General features: G+C 37.2%; 5 protein-coding genes across 8 annotated transcripts; 2 read left to right on the plus strand and 3 right to left on the minus strand.

Moving 5' to 3' along the window:
• Positions 1 to 754: 754 nt before the first annotated feature.
• LOC144049164 (uncharacterized) lies at positions 755 to 2,662 on the minus strand. 2 transcript variants are annotated; one of them, XM_077561850.1, is made up of 5 exons: positions 2,317 to 2,662; positions 2,045 to 2,108; positions 1,889 to 1,974; positions 1,752 to 1,820; positions 755 to 1,680 (listed from the first exon to the last, which is right to left on the minus strand). In XM_077561850.1, the coding sequence occupies exons 1-5, from the start codon at positions 2,335 to 2,337 to the stop codon at positions 1,543 to 1,545; spliced, it is 378 nt and encodes a 125-aa protein (XP_077417976.1). In that variant the 5' UTR covers positions 2,338 to 2,662; the 3' UTR covers positions 755 to 1,542. The 2 variants fall into 2 exon arrangements, with proteins under 2 accessions (XP_077417976.1, XP_077417975.1); XM_077561849.1 differs by having other exon boundaries at positions 770 to 1,680; positions 2,045 to 2,113; positions 2,317 to 2,661.
• Positions 2,663 to 5,954: 3,292 nt separating this feature from the next.
• On the minus strand, positions 5,955 to 8,236 carry cox6a1 (cytochrome c oxidase subunit 6A1). Its single transcript, XM_077562461.1, has 3 exons — positions 8,093 to 8,236; positions 6,315 to 6,457; positions 5,955 to 6,236 (listed from the first exon to the last, which is right to left on the minus strand). The coding sequence occupies exons 1-3, from the start codon at positions 8,196 to 8,198 to the stop codon at positions 6,147 to 6,149; spliced, it is 339 nt and encodes a 112-aa protein (XP_077418587.1). The 5' UTR covers positions 8,199 to 8,236; the 3' UTR covers positions 5,955 to 6,146.
• Positions 8,237 to 8,782: 546 nt separating this feature from the next.
• LOC144049488 (C-type lectin domain family 4 member E-like) lies at positions 8,783 to 10,571 on the plus strand. Of its 2 annotated transcripts, XM_077562459.1 has the most exons (8): positions 8,783 to 8,867; positions 9,073 to 9,153; positions 9,232 to 9,315; positions 9,404 to 9,472; positions 9,553 to 9,600; positions 9,911 to 10,050; positions 10,132 to 10,247; positions 10,321 to 10,571. In XM_077562459.1, exons 1-8 carry the CDS (start codon positions 8,864 to 8,866, stop codon positions 10,472 to 10,474), a joined length of 696 nt encoding a protein of 231 aa, XP_077418585.1. In that variant the 5' UTR covers positions 8,783 to 8,863; the 3' UTR covers positions 10,475 to 10,571. The 2 variants fall into 2 exon arrangements, with proteins under 2 accessions (XP_077418585.1, XP_077418586.1); XM_077562460.1 differs by lacking the exon at positions 9,073 to 9,153 and having other exon boundaries at positions 8,787 to 8,867.
• Positions 10,572 to 15,500: 4,929 nt separating this feature from the next.
• On the plus strand, positions 15,501 to 20,347 carry pla2g1b (phospholipase A2, group IB (pancreas)). 2 transcript variants are annotated; one of them, XM_077562101.1, is made up of 5 exons: positions 15,501 to 15,936; positions 17,140 to 17,185; positions 17,257 to 17,413; positions 17,510 to 17,637; positions 20,186 to 20,347. In XM_077562101.1, exons 2-5 carry the CDS (start codon positions 17,146 to 17,148, stop codon positions 20,308 to 20,310), a joined length of 450 nt encoding a protein of 149 aa, XP_077418227.1. In that variant the 5' UTR covers positions 15,501 to 15,936; positions 17,140 to 17,145; the 3' UTR covers positions 20,311 to 20,347. The 2 variants fall into 2 exon arrangements, with proteins under 2 accessions (XP_077418227.1, XP_077418226.1); XM_077562100.1 differs by lacking the exon at positions 15,501 to 15,936 and having other exon boundaries at positions 17,119 to 17,185.
• Positions 20,348 to 20,349: 2 nt separating this feature from the next.
• Positions 20,350 to 26,316, minus strand: prkab1b (protein kinase, AMP-activated, beta 1 non-catalytic subunit, b). The gene is made up of 8 exons (XM_077562098.1): positions 26,020 to 26,316; positions 25,514 to 25,653; positions 24,386 to 24,555; positions 24,209 to 24,302; positions 22,561 to 22,675; positions 22,365 to 22,498; positions 22,214 to 22,282; positions 20,350 to 21,516 (listed from the first exon to the last, which is right to left on the minus strand). Exons 2-8 carry the CDS (start codon positions 25,634 to 25,636, stop codon positions 21,439 to 21,441), a joined length of 783 nt encoding a protein of 260 aa, XP_077418224.1. The 5' UTR covers positions 25,637 to 25,653; positions 26,020 to 26,316; the 3' UTR covers positions 20,350 to 21,438.
• Between the last annotated feature and the right edge of the window lie 1,504 nt (positions 26,317 to 27,820).

Raw genomic sequence — 27,820 nt, forward strand, 5'->3', positions numbered from 1 at the left:
CCATGGAAAGAAACAAATAGTAAAATGTAATACTTTTGAAAGTTTTCAAATAATCACAAGTCGCACTTTCACCATTCTCCCATTTGACAACTGAGCTATTAGATTTACTCATGTTGTGGTCCTTGAGGGAGGTCATCACAAGCACTATATTTGGGACCTCTAAATTAACTATCTACTGTATTGCCGAACAGAGTAATAACAAACAGAATAGATTTCATACCGAGTAGATACATTTGATTAAATTGAGAAAAAGAGCTCATTAGTTCAGTAGCTACATATACTGTTTGGAACTTCTTCTTTTTTTGGTGTGCGCAATGAGATTTTCCTAATGTAGTAGAAAAGTGTTCTTTTATCGGTATCGATGAAGGTGATGTTCTACAGACCTTTGAAAGCCATTTTGGGTTTTCAATCACAGGGCAGTTATGCTTCCTGTTAGCAACTGAGCCGAGGCTGAAAGCCAACCACATTAATCACTATTCACCAGGCCTGTTTAGTTCAATACAAAGTTATTACACAAAGTAAATTACTATGTTGTATGAAGTCAAAAATGGGATACTAAGCTAATTGTACCTTCTGTCATCTAGCGGAGTATTTAATTGTCCTGCCTGTCAATTGGTTTAGAGATGAATAGACATTTTCAACAACAAAAAAATAATAATATTTTGAGCATTTACTGTAAGCAAAATTAAATAATTTCCCACAGCACACCGGGTCTCTTACAGCAGTGGTTGAGGATTGCTGCATTAATAGGGGGAAAAATACACAAAAGGTTGAAATCTTTATTTCATCGATAAAAATATAAAAAAAAATCTGTAACAGACTAACAGGTATGGGGAAACTTAAATGGTGGGGTCACATAGGATTGTGCACTTCCTAACCTGATGTATGACAAAAATAAAATGCCTTTTTAAATATTGACAAAATATGTGCATTTCTTTTTCTTTTCTTTTTTAACAATGTACTTCACAGTATCTTAATTAACAGTGGATTTACATCTGTGTTGCGCTTTGTTTGCTTGAAACCCTGACTGAGTTGTGTGCTATAAAGTAAACATCCCGTCAGTTTTGTTGAATGCCAAAATAAGCTGAGCTAAATGTTACCTGGGGCTTCTTCAGATTCTTGTTTTTGCCAAGGAAACTTCCTTTCGTATCGTGGCCAAGCGAGATGACCCGGAAGTACTTGAATGATAGGATTGTTTGAATACTACAAATACTTAGGAAAGGTAGGAAACTTTAAGCCACCTTTAGCAAATGTTACTTTCGACCACCCTTTATGAACAGATATTACCCACAATTCGTGACGGCAGCAATATTTAAAGCAACAGGGCACCAATATTGTTGACAGACTACATGAAGACGCTCTTGTTTCACACTCAAGACTTTAAAAACAATGTTTTTAAAAAAAACACTCATTAAAAAAACCTGAAAAATAATCAAATACAAATGTTTTCCTTAAATGTGGATGTGTATTTGCAGACACACACATTTCACACTAACAGCAGAACACTTCATTACAGTAGTTATGACCCAGAGAGAGTCCTGGTCACATCAGCTGCTTATCTAGTAGTAAAATTTCCTTTTCCAACTTCCTCATTTTCAGAGCTCTGTAGGCCATCTCTTGATCACGGCTCGCAATCTCTTTTTTGAGGTAGGAGCAGTAAAGTGTTCTTAAATCTTCCGCCTGTAAAAACAACATGCACTTACATTGATATCATCCTTAGTGATCATCACCGGTTGACGACCTGACCTCACCTCTTCAGTTCTGTGGACAAATGAGGCACGTGATGAGCTGTTCCCCCTATGGCTCCTCCTTTTCGCCTTCTATAAAACAAGTATGTTACAGTCTGCCCAATCACCAGAAAGATACCAGTTTAAAAAAAACAACTGACCTCTGATAAATTAATAACATCACTAACGTCGGTCTCACCACTACTCGAGCTCTCTGGTTCAGTCTTGGTTACAGGCAGGAAGGGCACTGCAGAGAAGATATGGTAGAGTTTAGTTGATGAAATAACTGCAGAGATGTAATATGCAATCAGACTTACCATTAACAGAAGAACTGTCAGAAGAACCATTAATGATCCCAAAACAAGGTCCTCCAGGTACGACCTTTTCTTCAAAGCAAATGTAAGCAGTTTAGCAACAAACACCAGCATTTGGACAAATCCAACATTAGAGCCTAAAGATGAATTAATTCATTAATGAACCATCCGCATACGTTGAACATCGTAAAACTTGTGTTGACTTGTTAGCTAGCGAGTGAGAAACGTGTGTTGTGGGGCGAAATGGGGAGAGCGTATGAAAGAGGGAGTCTTACCTGGCTCGCAGTCGCCACCATCAACGGCGTTTCTTCTTGAGCTTCTTAGAGTTAGCTTGGAGTGTACAGCTTTTAGATGCTTCAAAAGATTCGAGTTACTTACAGCGGATGTGGACAAACATTTGTCTCCGGGGCATAGCGTACACTTCACACGTATGTTCTTGCCTTTACACTCAAGGATTTTGAAGTAGTGTCTGTATTTCCATCCATAAAAAGCCAGTCTTACATCGACACGCTGATTCTCAAACTCCATGATGCTAAAATGTAATGTGTGGCTGTTTGCCAACTTTGCCGCGCGTTGTGGTTTGTGGCAAGACCCTCCCTCGCTGAACTCTCGCACATGATTGGTTTACCATGATATTGTACGCAACCTTTAGCCAATCATCATTACATATGTGCCCTCCGCTTCCACCCCCAGAGGAAGCCATTACGAAAAATTCCACCTTTTTTAATTTGCAGCTCCTCATCTCATGTGCCTAGTGCTACTCCCTATGCCTACCTGTTTGAGTATGTGAGCGAGCCAAACGCGCCTCGTTTTAGTATCAGTGATGCTAACGACGTCATGTGTATAAGCATCCTCTTTTAACAATGGACAAAGCAAAGCATCAACCCAGGAACTATACAGCACAAACTGGAAACTACCAGTTTAACTAAAAGCACGATGAATCCAGTTTACATAATCTAAGAGGCAAATATAATGAGTTAACTCTGCTTCAACAGTCATGTCGTGAACCACTTCCTTATGTTGTTACTTTTAATACTGTCTGCATAGTGTTTTTTGTGAGATTTGTTGTTTATGTTCCTCCCAGACTGCCGTAGCTTCTTTGTCATCATACCGTTGACGTAGGCGGAAGTGAAATGTGTCAACAGTAAACATGCATACCCTTTCATTGTATGCAGATAATAAGACCATTAAAGACATAGACCAGATGCTTTTCAATTTTTTATGGAAGAATAAAACTGAAACAAAAAAAAATCTGTGATTATGAATAGGTATGACAAAGGGGGATTTAACTTCTTAAAATTTGACTCCTTAAATAATACATTTAAAATTAACTGGATTAGGTATTTTCTGAATAATCCTGACTCAATTTGGAAATGTATTTCGAACTATGTTTTTTCCCAAATTGGTGGATTAAGATTTCTGTTGTCATGTAATTATAAAATTGAATGGATCCCCATTCGCTTATCTAACTTCCACAAGCAGGCATTGCTTCTAGAAGCATAACTTTTCACCACACCGCTACTCTATTTGGAATAACCAAGTATTTTTTTTAAATACTTGGTTTGATCATAAAATCATCTGGGTGAATCAATTACATATAATTCTTCTACACTTTCTGATGCCTGTGATGCCTAAACAATTTGCTGTAGGTTTTGATGCTATTACTTCTGGTGTATTAATGCTGTACAGGGGTCACATTGCTGTTGTAGCTGACACTCCTATTGCTGATATCACTGAATCACCAATTGGTAGATTATGTTTCAATCCTTCCTGTCATAAAAACAATCGCAAAATCCGTGCTCTTTTCCAAGCTGATATTGTGTCTGTGTCACCTGCAATATCATACTGGAACTGTCGTGTAAAGAATTTATGTTGGAAAAAAATGTGGACCATGCCTCAAAAATTATTTTTAGTGAACAAGATAAAGGAAGTGTCTTTCAAAATTATTCATCGTTGTTTTCCTTTTTTTGTAAAATTAGGTTATGATATGGATCTGAACTGCTCCTTCTGTGGCTCCCAATCAGAGACTCTTGTGCATCTGCAAGACATTTTCAAATTTATTTTGGACAATATCTTTTGTAATTTTGAGCTTTCCTTACTGAATGTTTTGTTTGGATTTTTGAACCATGACAATTTATTTGAAAAATAATATTATTTGATTAATCTTTTAATTTATCTTGCTTTAAGTTTTATATTCATAAATGTAAATGTGTAAAGTCGAAACCTATTTTTTTTCTGTTTTTGAAAAAGATGGATGCATATTTATGGTCCATCTCTACTTCCAAGACCTTAAATTTGTGTTCTCATTTTGGTGTTTTTAATATTTCTTAGTTTAAGACCCCTGGCATATTTTTTATTTTACTTTATTATTTATTCATTTAAATTATATTATATATATTTTTTCCCTTTATTGTTATTATGAGATTGTTGTGTACTGTGATGATGTTTGCCATGTTTGGCTTGTGATTTCAATTTGTCAAATAAAGCATTAAAAAAAAACACTGCATGGGGCGCGCAATGCGCACGTGACCTCAGGGTAAAGTGTATTAGCTCCTCAGCAGAAGGGTACTTGTAACAATTTTATAGTCAAATCATAGTCATGGTAGAGAATTGGGAGCCAGGGGGGCGTAAAATATTTTTTTCTTCCTTTGACAGGGTGGGGAGTGTAACAAAAAAAAACTAATTGAGAAGTTTTGCCTTAAATCCCAATAAAGGAAAAATCCTGGATGCCTGCCCATTGTTAATTTACCCCCCGAACCCCCCCCTCCGATACCATTAATACTAAAAACCAAAAAATTACATAATCAACACCTCACACGGAAGCAAAATGGACCAGATTTTCACCACTATAAACACAGTCAGGAGCCTCACACTTTTTGCAGAACAATAAACACAGTGATTTGCAAAACACTGAACACACTTGTATGCATTAGACACAGAAGTATGTCATGTCACTTCCTTGCAATTCCAAAGCACTGACTTACATATAAAAAATGTAATACTGTACCTACAGTATTTTTGTCTATTTTCTGTCTTAGTGTTGGGACACGTTTTGCTTATATTGACTGACTTCAGTTATATCAGAGAAATCTTATTTTCAATTGTGTGTAGCTTTGATCTTGTGTTTATTTTAATACGTTTTATCATTGCACTTTATGTACACCGCTTAATGTAACTGCTAAAAAAAAAAAAGTTAAACGTAGCAGTGTGTAACTGGTTCAGAATTAAACCTTATGAAACGTGTGTATTTCATATGGTAGCATAAATGGTTTATATACATGTTTAAGTTTTTACAAGAGTGATTCATTTTACACGATGGGACATGTTCTGCATCTTGTGCGCGCACTTGCGTGTATTTTGTTTAAAGTCCGAGCGCTGTTTTCTATTTTGTGCTTCAGCAATCGTAAAAAACTGTAAAATGAGGGCACTCTCCACATTGCTCCACTAGCTGCTTTCTGCAAATACTTTCTTAATGCCTACACCGAAAACGTACCAAATTTAGACCAGGCTTAATGGTCCATTTACTGCAATGTGTTCTGTATTGTTTGAGCAGACACATACATCACCCATCAGTCTATTTCGACATCAAGCTTACATTGATGGTCCGATCCGTCACTCACATTGGCATGGCTGGTATCTGATATACAGTGGATTTGCAAGTGCCCCAGTGAGTTCTTTTGGTTTGTTTTTTTTCTTTTCAGCTATTTTCACGGGGCCAGCCCTGTCCATATCCCACACTAATAGTACATTGGATTTTTATCCACATTTGAAACCGCCGTGCTTTCTATCTGGTCATGATGATATGCAATTCCATGAAAGATTCTATTCTCTTTACAATGCAGACTGATATATCTATATAAACAATGCATTAAAACTGCATCACAAACTACACAAAATAAATGACGTCCAAAAATAGGGGTGATTAAGTTACTTTATTTCAGTTATTTAAGGTGACATTTTGCTTAATACAGAGAAAAGGACTGCCGGCTCAGGTCTCTCGTGTTCAGAGGAGTAAACTCTAAAAGAGAGTGGTGTGGTCTTGGAAAGAAAAACCTATGGAGGGAAAACTGGTCCCTACACCAGTTATGAGCTATGGAAAGAGGATCTACTCATCGTGATCCTCATAGCCATCAGGAAGGGCATTCACGTGGGGATTGTGGAACAGCGATTTGTTGCCATCTCCCCAGGGAAATCGCTGTTTACAAATAAAAAATAACATTCAGAGACATGAAAGACAAGTCAAGTAAAACCAACGAAATGATGTTCGACCAACCTTTGTCCGAATGCGGAGGTGCGCGTAAGGGATGAACTCTGGCCGTTCTTCGCTGTGCTGTTGCTGCTTCAGGTACACGTTTAACATGCACACTGCAATGCCAGGCAGGGCAACCACATAGGAGAGTATCTCCCATGTCCTCGCTGGAGAGATGGAAAATCAGGATCAAACAAGAGAGAAATTTTACATGCAAACAAGGTGTGTTGGAAAAAAAGATATTGATGGACGGTGCTATGTGCCGTTATTTTAAAATGGATTTTAGGACCAATGTAGACATTCAAAATTAACATGACTAATCAAAACATTACACTTATATAACTTTATTTAAAAAATGCATCATTGTGTCTTTATTTAACATAATGGCATCTGCAGGATTTTGGAAGATAAGTTTTAAGAATTTCAACGCCCTAAAAAAAGTCCACTCGAGCAAATATTGAATTTTCCCTTTTGAATGTGACGGTTAGGAGCAGATTTAAACAGATTTAAATTGATGTCACAACAGGGAAGTCTAATCAATATAAGACACGACTGAGTGTATTATGATTATCTATTTATTTCACTCACTACCCACATCCTATCTTTGCTATTATTTTAATTATTTGAATATTCAAGTCAACTAATTGTTCTTTCTGTACAATACGTCCTATGCTATTTTCTTGAATTTACAACAAATGCCTCCTAACCGTGTTTGTTCCTTACGGTGTATATCAACAACCTATTTGTTCATTCTCAAGTCTCAAAAAATAATATATATATATATATATATATATATATATATATATATATATATATATATATATATATATATATATATATATATATATATATATATATATATATATATATATAAATGATGTACAAGTCATTCTTTTATTTGCTGTATTTTACTACATCCTATTACTTTACAATTTGTTTACATGACCTGCTTAACATTATATTATTTTACTAAAAGAAGGCTTCAAGATTATTTTCTGTTAAAATTTCAATTTAATACTCATTGCCGTTTTCAAAAGTATGATGACTTTTATTACACCAAGAGTTATCTATTGGTTTGCATAGTGACTGGTATTACTTCATTAGCTAATTAATTCTAAATAATTATTATTGTTAAATTGTGTCTGTTTCTTTTGGAAAAAAAAAAAAAGCATAACGATTAAAAATATTATGGAAGTCTGAACCTTGGATTTGACAAAAACGCTCACACCTAAAATTTCGTTGCCCAGAAATGAATGCATTTTCACTGCTTTCAAAGAGTCGTAATTTATCATTTGTCAACAACAGTTACTGGAATAATCTCGTCTAATAATGATGGCTTCATGTAAATCAATTAATCTGAAATCTTTACACACATGGCTATACAAAGTCATTGAAATCTTTGATATTATTTGAATGTTTTTGAGACAAAAGATTGTTCTGTACGCCATTATTGGACACAGTATTGTAGCGTACACGTGAATAAAGCTGCCATTGCACATAGTAATGTCTACAGTTACTTACAGATAACGTGCAGCAAAACATTGTATTTGGTCATCCTAGTTTAATAGACGAATTCAGTCGTTGGTTATTTCAACGGGTGACTACAGTACTATGGATCACATATTTACGTCTTCGCGTAATTTGTCCTGCATGTTATTGAGTCAAGGATACCAGGCTAATGCTAGTGTTAACATAGCTGACGCCAAAGCAACAAGGTCACTGTGAAATCGCAGCCCCTTTCTCGCAAAAAAAGTGAATGACATTAAATCAACGTGTAGTCTTCAATCAATTGTGACACTTACCGGAACTCTTGCCATGACCACCACTAGCAGCAGCAGAAAACGGGCGACGGGTCTGAGTCAAATAAGACCTCAGCAAGGCTTGAGTCAGTCGTCCCAGGGACGCCATCTTCGTTTCAAATAACTCGACTCGAGACAGACCGGAAGAACGTTAGGACGAACGGTCACGTGACGGGAACTCCTTTTTTGTACCGCCCTTTTACATTACTATTTATTTTTTGTTTTATGTCATTTTGAATCAATGTTGATTATTTTTGTAGTCTGAGATGTTCTGTTTTTTTACATTGAAATTTATGTTAAATTGTTTATGTAAAAGAGGGGCTGACAAATCACAACGCAACCAATTCTGAATTACTGTGTTTTGTTTTTTTTGTTTGTCAGAGAGGGTTTAAACCCTTTCAAATAAATAAATGGATTTGAGGAATGATTTATCACAATTGCTATGTTTAAATGATTATTCTTTGATATAATTGGCTTTTGCAAACCAGCTACCGCCATCTACTGGACTGAAACGTGGAATTGGAGCTTGTGCTTATTTAAAACAAAATACAAAAGTTATACAATAAAATAAATTCATAAGAGCATTCTTAATGTTTCTGTCTCTGTATGTCACAGGTCCCAGTGACACAAGCAGATCGATACTAGTTGGCTTTATTTAAAGGGGAGGCCTTTCTGTCAGTCCATGGTCAGAGTCCAACCTCAAATGCTGTACAATAGTACATTTTCTGTTTGACCATTATTTGTGGGCGAGGGGGTGGAACCCACACACTTCTCATGGGTAAGTACATAAACATATGTGTTATATGTTTGGAAAAAATATTTAGTGTTATTTTCATAAAGAATAAAAAAGCCCATATGTTCATTATTCTTACCATGAATTGTTGCTATATTAATGATCCTTTCCGCTAATTAACAAGTTAAAACTGAGCATTTTGTGATAATTGTGAACATGCCCATGAAAATGAACATGAATGTTTTTCAAGTGATGGAAGCTCGGTATAACCAGTTTGAGTCAACCTCTGAGAGATTTGAGTTTACAGATCAGAATGTGACTTTGCAGAAAGGTACAATACATCTCAAGTCATGATTGGATTATTGCAGAGGTCTCTCTGTTCTATAAACATGACATTTGTCATTTATAGGTATGAGGAGGATATTGTTGTATGCTCTCTACGGCATCCTTGTTGTCCTGCTTGTAATTCAACTGATGGTAACTGGGATCAAATGTATGTATTTAAAGTAATTGACCTTCAATAATATTCTGGCAAATTCTGATATTAAGAAATGTCTTATTATGTTTGCATCTGCTTAAAGTCACGCAGTTAAACACAGAAATCACTGACGTCAAACTTCATCTTGAAAGACTCAGCCAGCGAGCCTCGGGTAAGGAAAGTAAAGACGGACATAAGATAGGATGTAGCAATACTGTAAGTAACTTTTTTTTTTTTACTTCACAATTGAAGGTGACAGGATACAAGATGTTCATTTGGAAAAACGTGTCCCAGTTAGAGGTAAACATTAAGGTTTCTCAATAACATATATCCATCCATTTTTTGTACGGCTTACCCTGTTCAGGGTCCTGAAGCCTTTTGGCAAGCTGACCTAGGTCAAAAGGCAAACTACAACCTGGACTGGTCAAAAATGAAATTCAATTATCCAAAATGAAGACCTCAAAAATGACATAATCGTGAAGACACAATAAACATCCATCCATCCAATATCTGAACCGCTTATCATAACTTAGGAACTGCCATATTTGCCACACATAGTAGTTATTTCCCAGTTATCAATGTTTGACCGTATTACTCCATATCAAACCAGGAAGATGTAAGGAAGGATGGGTCTCTTTCCAAACCAGCTGCTACGTGTTGTCTACCACCTTGGCCACCTGGAGTAAAGCTGAGCAGCTGTGCCTTTCACATGAAGCACATCTGGTGGTTGTGAACGGTGTGGAGGAACTGGTGAGCTTCATGTTCAGCTCTTTCATCCAGCACAGCGTAAACAGAATTATGAAACAATCACAATAACCTAGTATTGTTTAGGATTATCTTTCAGAAATTTCTGAAATCACAAATGAATACTGGATTGGACTAGTGGAACGAAAACACGAGGGCGAGTGGAGTTGGGTCGACGGAACGGACTACACTATAACCCCAAAGTAAGTGTCAGTTGCAAAGGCTATTCCTTAAAAGCACATGCTAGTAAATTTTGCTTTCTGCTTGTGTTCTTAGGTTCTGGGATGTAGATCAGCCTGACAATTGGGCCTTCAGAAAAAACGGTGAGGACTGCGGGCAGCTTCATGCTACCGGCGTACGCAAACGCAGACGCTGGAATGACGCTGACTGCAATATATCATACAACTTTATATGTGAAATAGGCATATGAGTCCGTCTTCTTACAATATGACAGCCCAAAGAAGAGTATATTTTGTTTGTAGAGGTTTTCAAGTACAAAAATAATAATAAATAAAACATTTTGTGTGTCCAGTGTTTCAAATGAGCTATGAAAGTGATAAGACAACACAAGTGTCTTTATATTACATAAAACTACAAAGACATTTTATAATCTATAATTTTCTCATATAGCCTAATGACTAAAATAAAAACTGCTGTGAGTCAGCATCCATCCAATTTCTACACTGTAAGGGTAACAGGTGAGCTGGAGCCAAGGTGACTTTGGGCAAGGGCCCAGGCCAGTGGCAGTGCAAACAAGCATTCACATTCACATACCTATGGCCATTAATTAGAGTCTTCAATAAATTTGAGGAAGCTATGCGAACATGCAAATCGACGCCTTCTTAAAATAATCGTCCAAGTCATTTTATCAGATTTTCCAGGAAACACAAAAAATGGAACCATTTGCATCATGAGGAGATGAATTAAACAAAAAATATTTTTTACCAAAAAAAAATGACATAGGCAATTATTCTAAGAGGGTGACTAAATGTCACACTGATGGACTGGACTGAGCCAAGCTCCAAAACCAGGACCTTTCACGTGAGAGGCACATATAGCAACCGCTTTGTTTTTATTTATTTTTTAAATTGATAAAATAATTTCTTTGTACAGTAGATTGTGCGACTATATGTGAGACTGCAGTCACTGAGACCAACATGGACCTCATGATCTTTCGAGATCCGTTTGGTCCACCCTGCTATTAACGATAAAGGACAAAATTGTTGGAACACTTGTCTATTACAACAACAGGAACAGCAAAAAAGAAGAATATAGAATGATCTATGTCAAAAATTCATTTAAACTATTTATATTGGTTTTCCACTTCTTCCACTTTTGTTAATAAGAGTATGAAAACCTAAAACATATATATTGTACATTTAGAACAGATATAAAAAAATTGTGATTAATCGTAAGTTAATTATTGAAGTCATGTGATTAATTACAATGAAAAATGTTATTCACCTGATGCGATTTAAAAAAAAGAAGAAGAAAAGATTATAAAAAATTAGGGGCGTCAGGCGATTAAAATTTTAATTGTAATTAATCGCATGACTTCACTAGTTAACTCACGATTAATCACAAATGTTATATCTGTTCTAAATGTATAATAAAAAAATCTAGGTTTTCACACTCTTGTTAACAAAAGTGGGAAAAAAATGTTTAACTAATAGAAATAGTTCAAATGAATTTTTGACGTCTAGAGCCGTCAATGGCAGTGAATGAGTTAAGTTACTGTATATCAGCTTTTGGAAGTGATAGTTTGACACACAGACACTTAAAGGGATACTTGACTCATTGAGCTATTTTCAGCAGCAAAAAGTTAATATTTTGTCCAGGATGAATTTGGTAACTTTTAACATTTAAATACTTATTTTTCCCCCTGCTGTAGACTTAAGATGTCATAACCTGTGCTGAGGAGGTAGGTAACGACCAATCATGGCTCAGTTTGCTCACCAAACCAAGAAAACAGGTGAGCCGTGATTGGTCGTTACCTACTTCCTCAGCACAGGTGATGTCATCTTCAGTCGACAGCAAGTGGAAAAATTTGTTTATAAAGTTATTAATTTACAAGAAAACTAATGACGTTATTAAATTCATTCTGGACAAAATATTAAAAGTTACATATGTCAGGTAGCCTACTGATGGGGTTGAGGATCCAAAAGCAGGGAAGCAAGGCGGCGAGGATTTTTTATAAAGCTAATTTCATTTAACAAGAACTAAAACGGCATATAATGGAAGTCCAAAAAACAAGATTCTAAGTAGAAACAAACACAGGGATACAAACTATACACTTAACTGGAGACAACAAACAAACAATACATGACAAGGAGAATGAACCTACAAGGACTTAACCCCTGGGCGTTATTATAGCTTGATTAAGTTCTTGTAATTTGTGCCAAAATCTGGCATTTCCTTTGAAGTGTGATAACATCGTCATTTATGAATATTTTTTTCACTTTCAACCGCTCAAAATGTTCACTGGCATCAGACCTATCTATACATACAGTATATAGCTTTAAAAAAAAAAATTTTTTTTAATGCCCTCTATGGACAATAATAGCAGTATTATGCGAACAGCAAAATTAACTATGCTGTATATATATGTAAAATAAAGTTCTAATTTGAATATTTCATTTGACATATTTAGAGGCTTGAATAAGTCCATAAGTCATAACAATAGAATTTTTTATCCATGTCCAGTTTTCACACAATGGCAGTTTTCTGAATAAAACAAAGTTCTTGTGATTTTGCCAAAATCTGGCATTTCCTTTGAAGTGACATAACTTAGTCATTTATGAATATTTTTTTCACTTTCAACCGCTCAAAATGTTCAGTGGCATCAGACCTATCTATACATACTGTATATAGTTTTTATTTTATTTTATTTTTTTAATGCCCCCTATGGACAATAATAGCAGTCTTATGCTAATAGCAAGACTAACTATGCTGTATATATATATAAAATAAAAGACTAATTTGAATATTTTATATGACATATTTAGAGGCTTGAATAAGTCCATAAGTCATAACAATATCATTTTTTATGCATGCCCAGTTTTCACACAATGGCAGTTTTCTGAATAAAACAAAGTTCTTGTAATTTTGCCAAAATCTGGCATTTCCTCTGAAGTGACATAACTTAGTCATTTATGAATATTTTTTTCACTTTCAACCGCTCAAAATGTTCAGTGGGATCAGACCTATCTATACATATATAGTTTTTATTTTATTAAATTTTTTTAATGCCCCCTATGGACAATAATAGCAGTATTATGCTAATAGCAAGACTAACTATGCTGTAAATATATATAAAATAAAAGACAAATTTGAATATTTCATATGAAATAGTTAGAGGCTCAAACAAGCCCAGAAGTCATTACAATAGAATTTTTTATGCATGCCCAGTTTTCACACAATAGCAGTTTTCTGAATAAAACAAAGTTCTTGTAATTTTGCCGAAATCTGGCATTTCCTTTGAAGTGACATAACTTAGTCATTTATGAATATTTTTTTCACTTTCAACTGCTGAAAATGTTCAGTGGCATCAGACCTATCCATACATATATAGTTTATTTTTATTTTTTAATGCCCCCAATGGACAATAATAGCATTATTATGCTAACAGCAAAACTAACTATGCTGTATATATATATTATGGATATATATAAATCAAAGTAAAATATTTCATATGACATAATTAGTTACTTGAATAAGTCAATAAGTCGTAACAAGATAATTTTTTTCTTTAGAACAATAAGGTCAGTCACAATAACTGATTTTGATGACAGTATTTATGAGTAACACTTTAGAACAAATATGCAGAATTCATGAACATGAAACACCAGTTACTGAAACGAAGAACTACTACTCACTAAACACCAGAACTACTTTTTTTTTTCATTTAACATTTCATGCAATGGGGCTTGATGTGTTTTTTGCAAACGTAAATTCCACATTTTGCGCAAACGTTTGAAGCCCGAAGTGGCTTTGTGCAAAGGCCACATTGTTGGCGCTTAGATAGGGGTCCAGCATGCTGCTCCGCCTGCTCCACCAAGCCTTCGGCAGAAGGCTTTGCTTCCTTTTTCAAAATTTTAGGCCAAATTAGAGCCTTGCCTAGCTCCTCAAGGAAGAGCCGCCGCCTGTAGCTTTTCTTCTGTTTCCATTCAGGGTAAATCACGGTAAAAAGCACAAATGCATTGAAGCAAGACATGTCCAGCATGTGATAGAAAACACACATGGGCCACCTCTGTGCCCGCCGGCGGCAGGAGTATGTGGCCTGAGGAGTCTGTCATCAAACCTAATTGTCCAGTTGATTTGGTAGAAGCGTCCATGGGCCATAGTTTTTGAAAATATGGACCGTCCGCTATCTTTGTCCCATAAACTGATCGTTGCCTCATGCTTGGATTTGTATAACCCTGCCAGAATCAGCAGCCCCAAGTAAGCACGCAGCTCGCTGACAGTCAGTGTGCTCCAAGAAGTGACTGACCTGAGCCCATGGAGGTTTGTCATGTCCAAAATTCGCTGGATGATGTCCTAATTGAAAAATAAATCAAACGCAGTTTCAGGGCTGCTGATTCTGGCAACTGCGTAGAGTGTTGGCCCGGGATTAGGAATGGAAGGGGGGACATAATGTCTGATCACTTCGTGGATAGGAGACCATAATATTTTTTTATTTTTTGAGAGCCACTCACTATTTTGTTCACCCTGATCGTCATTGTCATCATCCTCTGTCTCCCCGTCGTGTTCATCTCGGCCCCCCTCCTCCTCGCTCTCACCTCCGCTATCATCTGAGTCCACTTTCTACTCCTCGTCATGCTCATCGTCGTAATCTTCGTCACCATCCTCTTCCTCCTCCGGCATCCAAAGTCCAAGAGGAGACTATGTAACCTCTTCCGAGCTCTCCGAACTAACGTCCGACTTAAATTCTTCTTCGGAATCAGAACTTTCTAAAACGAGCTGAATCGCGTCCTTCAATCCCATTTTTCTCTCCATTCTTCTCACCATTTTCTCTACCAGTTGTGTTGAAAGAAATGCAAAGTAGTGATCATAGCGAGAACAACGACCTCAAAAATGCCCAGAACCAATAAGAGTAAAGAAATTCAAACACTCAACCAGTAAGCGTTGAAATTCAAACAATAACAATAAACAAGTGCATTTTTTTTTTGCATCTGTGGACGGTACCTTTGCATTTTCTTGTGCACACCTGCAAATATGCATGCCAAAATAGACTGAAAGTGAGCTCAGACACATCAACACTAAACTTTTTTGTAATTCCAACCGTTTTTATCACATTCATTTTGACCAATCTGCTGCGGGCTTTGCACAAGCAAATTCATTTATTAGCCTATGGCGCCACCTGGTGTATTTTGGGTGTTAACACTCTAAACACACAAATTCCTCCATTTTCATCTTTATGACTCGTCAAAGAAGCGATTGCATCAGTAATCACGGAAAATGCATCATAACAGATCAGGTTTACAGCATATCAAAAACTGTGATTTATAACGGGAGTCAATGAGCCAAAATCCGGCATTATTACAACAACTTCGTGTGAATCTCCTCCTCCTGTTTGGTAATAGTTAGAAATTACAGCATGGCGCCAATTTGAACTTCTACATGTTTTAACAATCCTGGTGAAATTTTAGGTCCCTAGTGTATTTTTTTCAAATGCTTTTTCTTTGATGAAAAACAGAAAAACATAAAAATGCCAGAAAATGGACAAATAACGCCCAGGGGTTTTAAAGAAAGCAGGGAACTAAATACAAACTGACAATACAACGAGAGACACCTGGACAAGACATACGTAGCTGAGAGAGCTGATTGGCTGACACAAGGGACTGGGTTGACAAGGACAAGAGGACACTAAAAGCGGGCCTAGATTCAGACCAGGCAAGATACATTTAACTGTTTTGTACATTTTAATACAATTTAATTCCCACATTTATGTAGGTGAAGCATAACACTTTTTGGTCTTGCGCATCCATTAGCTTGACAGTCACATCTTGGCTTATACAGCTAGCTTATCTCGTCCTGTGATTTTTATTTTTTAAGACAAAAAAGAGAGGATTTTTTTTGTCTTAAAAAAGAAAAACCACATGACGATATAGATTTGTAAATGATTTTTTTTTGCCAGCTAGCTTATCTCATTCCAATTCAAACAGAGGATAGTTGTGCTGATTCTGACCACCTGAAACATTTCCTAGCTTAAAAAAAGCCAGCTAAAAAGCTAGCTAACTCCTATACCTGACAACATGCTGCTGTAATATTGTTAAAATATTATATTTCAACAAAATCCTGCATGTTAACACACTTCTCTAGCGTGTTTAAAAAGGACATATATTAAATAATATAGAAAAAAAATAATTTCTTAAATTTTGGCGGTGCTGGCATTCAAAGATGTGCTAAAAGCGCTAATGTTGGACACAATACAACTTAACAAGACAGACAATAACAAGGGACACAAGGAAAACATGACAACTAAAATCTAAAACCAAATCAGCAAAGCACAGATCATGACAATATACTCCATATGTTTTAATAAATCCCAATATACAAAATGTCCCTTTCCGCAAAACTTGGTTGAACATTATCACAAATGTTTGGTGGAATGATTTGGGTATTGGAGCAACTGTTTGCTGTTTACACAGCTGTGCGTAGAGCAAGACTAAAGTGCAGGAGAGAGAGAAAGAGAGAGAGAGAGAGAGAGAGAGAGAGAGAGAGAGAGGGGAAAGGTCATACAATTCAAGGACTTCCTTGTGTCATTTTGTGTCTACTTCTTTAAACATGATCAAAGGACATAACTAAAATGATAAGAAGTTAATCATTCAGTTGTTGATATTTAGTTTATATTGAGTTATTCATGAGAAATGGCTGATTTGCGCATATTACATCACATCAAATGAAACCATGTTTTTCATTCATGCTTCAACAACTACTTAAAAGAAAAAAATGTTGGATGTGAAAGTTGAGAAGTAGTTACATAAGATTCCCAAGTCAAAAAAAAAAATTTCCACTCCTCCCCATGTACTTCTTATCTGAATCTCAGCTGGTCTATAAGTACAAGCTGAGACAATGTTGCCTGTTTCTCCGCAGGCAACCATGAACCCGACAGCTCCTCTGCTGCTGCTGCTTGCCACGGGTGAGACTTCTTCATTTAAAACACAACAACAAAGCTCACTTTTACTTGATTCGCCTGTGCCATTTTACCAGCTTGTGTGGTCAGCGGGGCTCGACTGCCCAAGGCCTTGTGGCAATTTGGGATCATGATCGAGTGTGCCCAGCCAGGAGTTAACCCTCTCAAGTACAACGATTACGGCTGTTGGTGTGGCCTCGGAGGCACGGGGAGCCCACGGGACGACTTGGACATGTGAGGAGGAGAAGCCAAGAGTTGCATTAAAATCATAACCAAGAAAGACAGTTCAGTGAATAGGCTAATTTTTAAATGCTTATCTGCTAATTTTAGGTGCTGTTACGTCCATGACAAATGCTATGAAAGCAGCAGAAAAATTCCTGGATGTACGTCCATTGGTGATCTTCCATATGTTCAGGTTTATGATTTCACCTGCTCAGAAAACCAAGTCACCTGTTCAGGTGAGTCTGCGATACTACGCAATATTTTCATTACATTCACAAATACAACAGAGCAACTAGAGTGATGAACGCAAATGTAGAAGTTTAATTTAAAACACTCCAACAATAACAAGCATTTTGCAAAAATACAGTAATACCACACCCTATTAACAAATGTCAGTTAGAGCAAAACTAAGAAACTTTTTAACCTTCATAAAATATTTTCATAACTCTTCTGATGAAATATCAACTTACAACTAGTTGACTATTACCTTTGTCATGGCCTGAATGGGTCTGTAGCGCTTTTACTGGCACTAATCCCAGAAAAGAAATGGGGAAAATTCAAAATATAAAAATATATTGAAAGAAAAGGAAGAATTTTTTTTTTTATGTGAATCCGCAGGTACCAAATTGCGAATATGCAGGTGGTTGACTGTAGTTTTAACTTGTAACAACACCGCTCACCACTAGATGGCACACATGGCTACGTTCACACGACAGGCAAATGCGACCAAGATCAGATTTTTTTTTTTTTTGCCAAAATGCGACTTATATCTGACTTTTTTATGTCAGTTTGAACGGCTCAATTCACATTTTTTCATATCCGACCCAGGTCATTTTCATATGTGGTCCTAGATCGGATACGTATCCGAATTCTTGCAATGCGACCGCAGTCTGAACGGCCAGGTCGAATATATTCGACCTCGACGTCATCAAAAGTCCAAAATGCGCTCCCCGCGGGCGGGGGCCTTAAATGTGATTTATGCTCGGGAGACGTACGTGAATCGGCAAAATAGTTTCGAGTAACATGTGACTTTACATTTGACTTTAATTTAATCCCATTTGAAACATGAAGCATAAAGATGACATTTGTGGTGGTGATATTAGTAATTTAGCCACGCAGACGGCTCATTTATTACGCGTGGCAATGACGTGACGTCATCGTGAGGGAGAGGAGAAAAAGGAGGTTTTTGTGAGATGAGGCGCTGAACAAGCTCGCCTCATTTTCACAAAATATTATTTCTACCTGCTCCTGCATCACTCCTCTGTAGGTATGAGATGGTAAAAATATGAGCCCCGATGACGGACTTATAAAAGTCCGTGGCCCTGACATGCTGGACCATACGTATTTACTTCCGCAAACACAGCGTTGTGAGTGACGTATCTTCTTCTGCGCATGCGGATCACTTTGGGGCCGCATTACATCCACACAGCAGACAGACTGAGGTCGCAATTAATAGGTAATGTGAACGCTTACTCAAAAAAAAATCATATTTCACCCAAAAATCTGAATTGAGCATTAAGAGCTGCAGTGTGAACGTAGCCTTAATTAGTTGCGCTTACACCAGGTCTTATACTGCCATATGCTACAACATGAATAGGCCTAATAACTTTGTGAATGTGGAATGAAATGCAGAGCATAGTATCTAAATACAGTGTTCCCTCACTTTTCACTGATGATACATTCCAACCCCCCTCCCCGCCACCATTTTTAACGTTAAAATGGCTTACCTTAAAGTTACAGTGTGTAAAAGTTCACCAGTAGATGTCGCTATATCATAAGAAGCAGCCAAAGCGAGAGCATTTCGAAGCACGCGCCCTACAGTGACTCAGAGAGACCAAACCTGGCAAGCATACCATCAATTATTATTTGCCGTGAGCGAACGAGGATCTTGGTGAGTGACGGCGACTTGGCAGCTGCCGAGAAACCTGGCAAGTGATGTCGATAGACAGAGCGAGCCAGAGTTAGCCGGAGCAGCTAACAAAAGCGGCTAGTGGGAGTTAGCTAGAGCCATAGGTTGGTTCAAGCGGCTAAAAAAAAAGAAGCAGTTAGCGGGAGAAGCTAGTAAAAGCTTGCGAGAGCAAAGCAAAGGCCGTTAAGCGGCAGGAGCCCGAATCACGGGACGACCACCTGCAGGCTGCAACTGTGGAAGGTAAAGCGGCGTTCGAACCACCGGGTCCGACACTAGATGCTAGCACTACATTTGCCGACTTGTCCTTTGAAAATCTGTAGCAGGAAGATGGCGGTGAGACATGTCAGCCTATTTTAAGGTGCGGCTCCAGCCATGTTAATATAATTATCGATTACTAGACCTACGATTATATAGTTTTAAATGTGCCTTGATGTGATAGGACTGCGATAGGATTTTTTTGTGCATATTATTGAAATCAATATTGGGTTTTTTAAATGAATGATTAGTTCGCCACTAGATGATGCTAATTATTACACACTATGCCTTTAACCCCCAAAAAAGTTTGCTTTGTGGTTATTTCCTTCAAGCCCTTTGATGTTGGGTTAAGTCAGTATATTTTTTCAAACATGCATTGAAAAATGTATAATGTAAATATAGAGCATGCATTTGATCCATATCTAAAATCGAATTTTTGTCATACATCTGATTGGGAAGTGTGAGGGCCTATGTAGTAGCCCCATATAGCACTGATGAAAAAGTGTGGCCCCCTCCATTATTTAAAGTTGCTCAACCCTGCATTAGATTATGCATGTGTACCCTCGGGTTGTGATATTTTTTGAGATTGATGACATCATGTTTCTGATGTGTCTCCATAGCAACGAATAACAAGTGCGAGGCGGCCGTGTGCGAGTGTGATCGCGTGGCAGCTCATTGCTTCGCGAAGGCCAAGTTCAACGCTGAAAACAAGAACCTGGATCCAAAAGTCCACTGTGTCAACTGAGCGACATCATTAATAAAGAACTAAGTTTTCACACACAGCTCTTATCAAAATGCACATTTATTTATTGTTTGCACACACAAAATGAACATTTAGAAATGAATCAGGATAGATTAGATTGAAACAGAATTATTGGTTTCTAAAAGGCACTACGATTTTATTGCTTTGGTTTGAACTCAGGGCAACTTGGACTAAATTTGGTTTACTGAGACGGAAGATTTACACAAAAGTTCTTGTACAATTACACGAGGATTTTAACACCTAAAGAAAATGTCATTGAATGTCTCACCATGTGGCATGATCTGTTGGTCACACTTGAAAACAATTTGGAATCGAGCAAAATTGGAAATAAAAGCTCCACAACATTCAACATTATAAACAACTTGCAATTAACATAAACACAATGGGCCTTATTCACATACACAAATCCCTGAATATATTGTTAATATATTGTTAATATAATTTGTGTATTCTACTCACAAATTTAGAACCTCCTCAGACCATGTGTACACATAAATAAGGATGATTTCGGGGGGAGCCTAACATACATTTTACCCAAAATGCACAACGTATAGCGACAGTGACTTACATTTGCTAATGAGCTGACTAATGTGCTAAATAACCATGAAGGAGACTTTTCATCACCCTCATGCTGCTCAAGTGCATGTATGTGCGTATATGTATGATATAAATGGATCTGGAATTATTTAACAATGATTGATATCTTTATTATATATTGTCAGTTTGTGTGTTCAGCAAGCCTCATGATACCGTTACCAACTTTTTGAAAATTATGATAAAGATTCAGAAAGTTCCGTCTTATAAACCTTGGCTGAGACGCCGTCAAACGGCTTTATAGTCAAATATGGGTGTGGCATAGGCAAATTAGAGCATGAATGAATTCTAATTCATTAACATATGCACAGATTAATGGTCTGATCTGCAACATGTCATGAATCTGACTTTACGTATACACTCAAGATGTGCGTAGAGTGTAAACATTTTTCTACGCATGAGTGAATGAAGTCCATTGTGATCAAAAATCAAATTATAAATTTAAAACAACATCAGACGGGAATGGGCATTTATTCTGAGTTCCAGCAACCATGACAATGAACTCAAAAACTCAAACTATACAGGCTTGTACAGAAGAGTAGTCACATACTTCTTTTTGTATCTGTGTGTTGCACTCAGAACCATTACGCCATCCTGGGACAAAATAAAACGTATATTACTTATGGAAAAGGGGGTGGGGGGGTTGACGATGTCAGCCATTAACTCATTCACTACCATTGACGGCTATAGATGTCAAAAATTCATTTTAACTATTTCTATTACTTTAACATTTTCCCTCTTTTGTTAACAAGAGTATGAAAACCTATTTTTATTTTTATTGTAATAGAACAGATATAACATTTGTGATTAATAGTGAGTTAACTAGTGAAGTCATGCGATTAATTACGATTAAAAATGGTAATCGCCTGACCCAAATTTTTAATAATATTTTCTTGAAATAAAAAAAAGCTTATTAAAAATTGGGAAAAAATAATAAAATTGTATTTATTTTTTTTTTTTAAAGAAAAGATTATTAAAAATTAGGGGTGTCAGGTGATTAAATTTTTTTATCGTAATTAAGCGCATGACTTCACTAGTTAACTCACGATTACTCACAAATTTTATATCTGTTCTAAATGTACAAAAAAAATTATAGGTTTTCATACTCTTGCTAACAAAAGTGAAAAAAATGTTAAACTAATAGAAATAGTTCAAATGAATTTATGCCGTCAATGGCAGTGAATGAGTTAATAAATTTGATTGCTCTTGTATTGACTCTCATTACATTGTGCCGTAGCTAATGTTGTGATGTGTACAAATACAACAATGACGAAGGGGATGTTTGCGTTACCTTGATGGAGAGGGCGTATAGGTGATTGAGCATCACGTGGTTGGGTTCAGGCAGCAGGGTCGGGTCACACTGGGGAAGGCCAACAGAAGATTGACATGAACTCATGTTAACTACAAAGCTTGACATTACAAATGGTGGCGGCGCGGCATACAGAGATCCCCGTGTCTTTGTTGAGCAGCACTTGCAGCAAGTGTGGAGGTAAGATAGGAGGATGTTTGAGTTTGTCTTCTGGCTTGACCGTGTATGCGTCCTGCTGGTAGGGACCAGGAGGGGAACTGGACAAGTCTGGAAAAAAAATAATCAGCTCACTAAGAGTTGCTCAAAACAAAAACAAAAGGGATTAGTACCTGAGATGTCCGCAGAGTCTTGAGAGTCAATTCGGAGGGCATCAAAGACTTCAAAGTCGGTCGTCTTCACCTGGATAATGTTATTTACAGTCCCGGTTTTGGTCGTAATCACGGCCTGTGGGAGCACATGGAAGGAAGGAAGTACTGAAATACAACCAAAATATGACTTTTTATGTAAACTTTTAGTATTTTTTTCCCTTCAAGTAGGGATGTTCAATACCATTTTTCCCCAAAAGGAGTCAACTCTTGAGTAGTCTCTAGGGGTTTGGCAATATATCGCGATATTACAGCGCACAATTCTCGAATCGATTCGATATGCGGCCGAATCAATTTTTAAACATCATTTTTTTTAGGGGAATATTGAACAAAACGTCTTACTTAGGGTTAGGATTCACACATTAAGCATGGAAGAATGTTATATTAATGGAACATTAAGCCTTCATATTTTATTTCAGTGCTGTTCACTTCAGACATGAAACAGACTGCAACCTGTTTGTTAAATGGAGTGGCTCAGTTATAAGCCTGAATTTTCAGATAAATAAATACATTTTCATACAAATCTTACAGTGTACATGTACAAGTTTACTGATTAGTACTTTCTAAATTTGAGTTAAAAAAAAAAAAATCACAATAATCAATTTATAGATTTGCATCTGAATTAATCGAATCGTGTTCCATGAATTGTGATACGAATCGAACGGTACTGGGCAATTCACACCCCTAGTAGTCCAATACCGATAAAAAGCACCGATACCACTCATACTTTTGATACATAACATTTCTTTAACCCCAATGACAGATAATTTTAAAGAAAGCCCTTTATATCCCAATATAATTTTTTTCCTTAAAATTGCATGAAATAAATGGCAATTTTCTATGAACTATTTTCCATTTAGTCATAAAATACATATTTTGTATAGAACGCAAAATAAAATGAATTTAAATAAATACATAAAATCAAACAATCTAGTGGCCAGAAAAAAAAGTCCCTATCAAAATATGTGGTTGTACAACTCCTTTCAACTGATACTGGTATCAACTACCGTTGCGAGTACCTTGAAATAAGGCTGGTATCGGCCTGATACTCGCCCATAATTACACATTAAATTCTGTAGAGTAAATTTGACTCATTTAGAATACATTTAACTCGATTTAGAGTGGGATCAAATAGACTTAGTTTTAGCGTAATATTTACACTCGGAAGAGAGTAAAATAAACAATTGAAGAAGAAAAAAAGTCACTCAAGGTTTGAGGAACAAACTCACGACCTCCATCTTGGGAGATTGTCACACTACCACCGGAGCTATGCCCCTCCTACTGTTTGCTTATATCCAAGAGGAGACCATAAACATTGTTTTTTTGATCCCTTGGAGTTACGAAGATTCCAGCTGACACGAGCGATATACTGACACACAGCAGGTGCTTCGTGGCTCAGGGAGCAGATCGGCTGTCTCCCAAGATGAAGGTCGTGAATTCGTTCCTCAACCCTGGATATTATTTTACTCTCTTCCAAGTGTAAATATTACTCTAAAATTGAGTCTATTTGGTCCCACTCAAAATACGAGTCAAATTTACTCTACAGAATTTACTGTGTAGTTTTAAGTAAGTAAGTTAAATTAAATTTAAAAAATCATATTCATTTCCTTACCCCTGTTGGATCCAACGTCCACTGTCCGTCTACACAAAACTTGTACTGGTGTTCTCCCTCAGGCAGGTCCATGATTGCCACAAAGTTGTTCTTGCTGAGTGAGAGGTGACACGCGTCATCATTCAAAAGAGTTATTTCATTATAACTCAAGAAGAAGCTGCAAGGTTCAAACCCTACCTTCTATTGAGAGGGATCTTGGTGGCCCAGTTGTTAAAGGATCCAGACACAAAGACTTCTTTGGCGTTTCCGGCCCAGCGGAACACCGTCGGCCTGGCAAGGGTTGGACATTTGTTGTCGCTCTCCAGGTCCTGCTGCCAGGCCAGAAACTCCTGCTCTTCCTGTGGCGCCTGTACACAAGATCGTTTCCATATTACTACGCTTCCCCAACTTTACTTGCTGGCTTGATCATGTGATAGTAGCAAGTTTTGGCACTGAGCACTGCCATGGTACACTTGAGCAAGGCATTGGAATCCCATGGGCTCAAGGGTGCGATGACTATAATTAATAAATGAATTAAAATTCAACTTAACTCATTCACTGCCATTGACGTCAAAAATTCATTTGAACTTTTTTTTTGTGAAAAAAAAAAATCATTTGAACTATTTATATTAGTTTCACTTTTGTTTCCACTTTTGTTAACAAGAGTATAAAAACCTAGAAAAAAATGTATTGTACGTTTAGAACAGATGTAAAATTTGTGATTAATCGTGAGTTAACCAGTGAAGTCATGCGATTAATTATGATTAAAAATAAATTATTGCCTGACGCCCCTAATTTTTAATAATCTTTTCTTAAATTAAAAAAAAAAGATTACTAAAAATGAAGGTCCTAATTTTTTTTGGAATTAATCGCATGACTTCACTAGTTAACTCACGATTAACGAGTTCATTATTGAAGTCATGCGATTAATAACAATTACAAAATGTAATCGTCTGATGCCCTAATTTTTTCATGATATTTTCTTTTTTGCTTGATTACTTAATTATTTAAACTCAAGATTAATCACAAATTTGTATCTCTCTTCTAAATGTACAATACATTTTTTTCTAGGTTTTCATACTCTTGTTAACAAAAGTGGAAACTTTTTTGAAACTAATAGAAATAGTTCAAATGAATTTTTACATCTGGAGCTGTCAATGGCAGTGAATGAGTTAATTGTGGCGATGACACTAAAATCACTTTCAGTATCAATTTATTTAGCGCAGCTGTAGCTTTTAGCACAACTGTTGCTTAAATGAGCTAAATGCTACACATGATTTTATCATTGGCATTAATTGTATTGCACAGGCTCAAGCTTGTTGTTACCTTTGCATCTTCCCTCTGGAAAATATCTGCATCCTCTGTGCTGTCCATCAGGATGTTGGGACGCGCCTCCTTCCCTCTTTCACCCTGACTCCCGCTGGCTCTGTCACTGCTGCTGTTCCCCATTCTGACAGCATCTAACGCTGGAAAACACACAAAAACTTACACTACTTCATTGGGCGTACTTTCCCAATCGAATTAAAATCGCTTTACTGAAACAGCTACCTTCACAAAAGGTCATGTTTAGCTTTGTTTGACTAATTGTAACTTGCAGTGGAGCACAATTTAATTGACATTTTGTTTGGTGGGGTGCTGTGAGGTTTTTTTTTCCTTAGTGTAAAATGATTTAATGCATTGTTGACAAAAATTGTGAAACAACAAGCGTCACTGTACAGCACATGTTCCTGGACTGGCCATTAGGGGCGCTATGAGACGCTCCTAATGCAAAGACAAGACAATAGTGAACTTTGTGTGCTATTCTACTTTCGTTTATATAGTATGTTACCTACCTAAATTTTTTAGAGGACGTCTGGATATTGATACTCTTGGGCCAGGGAGATCATGCGGTCCTCTGCGTGAGTGGCTGGAGACGATAGGTCTTTTTTTTCGCCGTAGTGTCTTTGAGCAGCAGTTTTCTCGTTTTGATGACGAAGCGGACGTGCAAAAGTCACCTTAAAAAGTAACTCGACTCTCTTTTTCCCAACCTTTTCTTCTATTTCGATTAGACCTTTAAACGCCCCGTGATCGCAATCAGACAGATTCGTTCCTGGGGGACCTGCAGTTGTGTTTGTGTGTCCAGTCGAAAACACGCCTCTTCCGCCTCGCTTGATTTTTAACCCCATTTCTGCCGAGGATCGATCGTTTTTGCTAAACGACAGAAAGGGAGTGGAATGGTGTGAAATAAGAGCAATTTATGTTGATTTGAAAGTTTAAACTTTTTTTCCCCCGTCAAGTTTGTTTGTTGATTATGGCACACGAAGACATGTATGTCGATCGTGTTGTTCCTACCCGGACAGTTCTTCTTGCCCATTTTAGAGCTATAATTTATTAAATAATTGAAATCATTATGCTTTTAATTTTTAATTAGTTTGAAGTACTAAGAGTTATATTTCTTTCTTTCTTTTTAAACGGTACAAAGTTCATTTTTGTCAAGCTATTTAAGAAAGTAGGTGTGAACGGTTTTATGTGTTAATTACATATTTGAGCCCTGCGGTCGCCTGACAATATTTTGGGGTACTTGGCTAGTGGCAGTGACCAAGGCACCTCTTGTGAAACTTAGATGTTCAGCATTAATTAAATACATATATTATACAAATTCGTGAGTGTCGCTCCCGTCCTCATTGGAGAGTGGTGATCTGGAGCCAGCCCAGCTTACTTTGGGTGAGAAGTGGGGTACGCCCTGGAGTAGTTGTCGCCTGTCAATGCCATGGTTTAGCAAAAAAAAAAAAAAAAAGTCTAAGCTTTGAACATCTGTTTTAAATGTCTAATACTTTAAAAAGTTTCTCCATCATCGAACACTGACGAGTGAACAATTGTGCAATTGTTCATACATTTACAGAGTTTTGACAGAGAAATGTGATTTACTGTATCTATAGAGCCCATTCAGACTAGTAGGTTATTGTCCTTTATCTGATTTCTTTGTGTTCCCACGACTATCAACTGTCGCTACTGAAGCCTGTTACCAGACACCACTCATGAAGATGCCATGTCATCAGTAATGCACTTGTAGTCCTTTCTTTGAAAAAGAAACCTGTCGTCAAACTATAACATCTTGTAATTGGGTAGCATTGTGGCCAGATGTGTTATCTAAAATATTAGAACTTCCATGAAGCACATTCATTCACTAATGGCCAGCTGCAGGTATAATTACCAGTAGCGGCCTTCATCCACAGCTTGTGGTGGCAAAACATGGCCGACAACCGACACCAGCGCGTCCTCCTGCAACACACCATCTCCACCCTCACATGCAAAGTGCTTTAAACAGATACAGCCCAAATTCCTGCACACAGCGTCTGTGAATGATCTTGCAACAGCCGCCTACACCTGCAGGTTGCGCCAGGCAGACATCCTGACTGAGAGGCCTTCAGGAGCTGAAACATCCCCTGAGACATGGAGGAAGACACGGGAAGATGGAGGCTGGGGAGGCGAGGCAATGGAGCAATACTAATGTGAAAGAGAAATCACAAGCAAGGAGGCAATGAAAGGGGCACAGGCTGGGGAGAAGCAGACTGTACACGAAAACAAGCCCAGTCAGCAGTGACAAAAGCTTAAAAGAACAACTCAGAAACACGGAGACTCTTGTAGTCACGG

Source organism: Vanacampus margaritifer, chromosome 3 (genome assembly GCF_051991255.1).
Source record: "Vanacampus margaritifer isolate UIUO_Vmar chromosome 3, RoL_Vmar_1.0, whole genome shotgun sequence".
In the NCBI taxonomy this organism is placed as follows: Eukaryota; Metazoa; Chordata; class Actinopteri; order Syngnathiformes; family Syngnathidae; genus Vanacampus; species Vanacampus margaritifer.

What these genes read in the sequence shown, in the direction of transcription:
- LOC144049164 (XM_077561849.1), bottom strand. Translation starts at nt 2,569, where the DNA reads ATGGAGTTTGAGAATCAGCGTGTCGATGTAAGACTGGCTTTTTATGGA. An exon ending in TGGTGGCGACTGCGAGCCAG is followed by an intron (nt 2,114 to 2,316) that starts GTAAGACTCCCT and finishes TTTGCTTTGAAG; the next exon opens with AAAAGGTCGTACCTGGAGGA. An exon ending in TTGTCCACAGAACTGAAGAG is followed by an intron (nt 1,681 to 1,751) that starts GTGAGGTCAGGT and finishes TTGTTTTTACAG; the next exon opens with GCGGAAGATTTAAGAACACT.
- cox6a1 (XM_077562461.1), bottom strand. Translation starts at nt 8,198, where the DNA reads ATGGCGTCCCTGGGACGACTGACTCAAGCCTTGCTGAGGTCTTATTTG. An exon ending in TGGTCATGGCAAGAGTTCCG is followed by an intron (nt 6,458 to 8,092) that starts GTAAGTGTCACA and finishes CCATCTCTCCAG; the next exon opens with CGAGGACATGGGAGATACTC. An exon ending in ACCTCCGCATTCGGACAAAG is followed by an intron (nt 6,237 to 6,314) that starts GTTGGTCGAACA and finishes ATTTGTAAACAG; the next exon opens with CGATTTCCCTGGGGAGATGG.
- LOC144049488 (XM_077562459.1), top strand. An exon ending in ACTCAGCCAGCGAGCCTCGG is followed by an intron (nt 9,473 to 9,552) that starts GTAAGGAAAGTA and finishes TCACAATTGAAG; the next exon opens with GTGACAGGATACAAGATGTT. An exon ending in GACTACACTATAACCCCAAA is followed by an intron (nt 10,248 to 10,320) that starts GTAAGTGTCAGT and finishes TTGTGTTCTTAG; the next exon opens with GTTCTGGGATGTAGATCAGC.
- pla2g1b (XM_077562100.1), top strand. Translation starts at nt 17,119, where the DNA reads ATGTTGCCTGTTTCTCCGCAGGCAACCATGAACCCGACAGCTCCTCTG. An exon ending in GCTGCTGCTGCTTGCCACGG is followed by an intron (nt 17,186 to 17,256) that starts GTGAGACTTCTT and finishes CCATTTTACCAG; the next exon opens with CTTGTGTGGTCAGCGGGGCT. An exon ending in AAACCAAGTCACCTGTTCAG is followed by an intron (nt 17,638 to 20,185) that starts GTGAGTCTGCGA and finishes GTGTCTCCATAG; the next exon opens with CAACGAATAACAAGTGCGAG.
- prkab1b (XM_077562098.1), bottom strand. Translation starts at nt 25,636, where the DNA reads ATGGGGAACAGCAGCAGTGACAGAGCCAGCGGGAGTCAGGGTGAAAGA. An exon ending in AAGATCCCTCTCAATAGAAG is followed by an intron (nt 24,303 to 24,385) that starts GTAGGGTTTGAA and finishes CCTCTCACTCAG; the next exon opens with CAAGAACAACTTTGTGGCAA. An exon ending in AGACTCTGCGGACATCTCAG is followed by an intron (nt 22,499 to 22,560) that starts GTACTAATCCCT and finishes TTTTTTTTCCAG; the next exon opens with ACTTGTCCAGTTCCCCTCCT.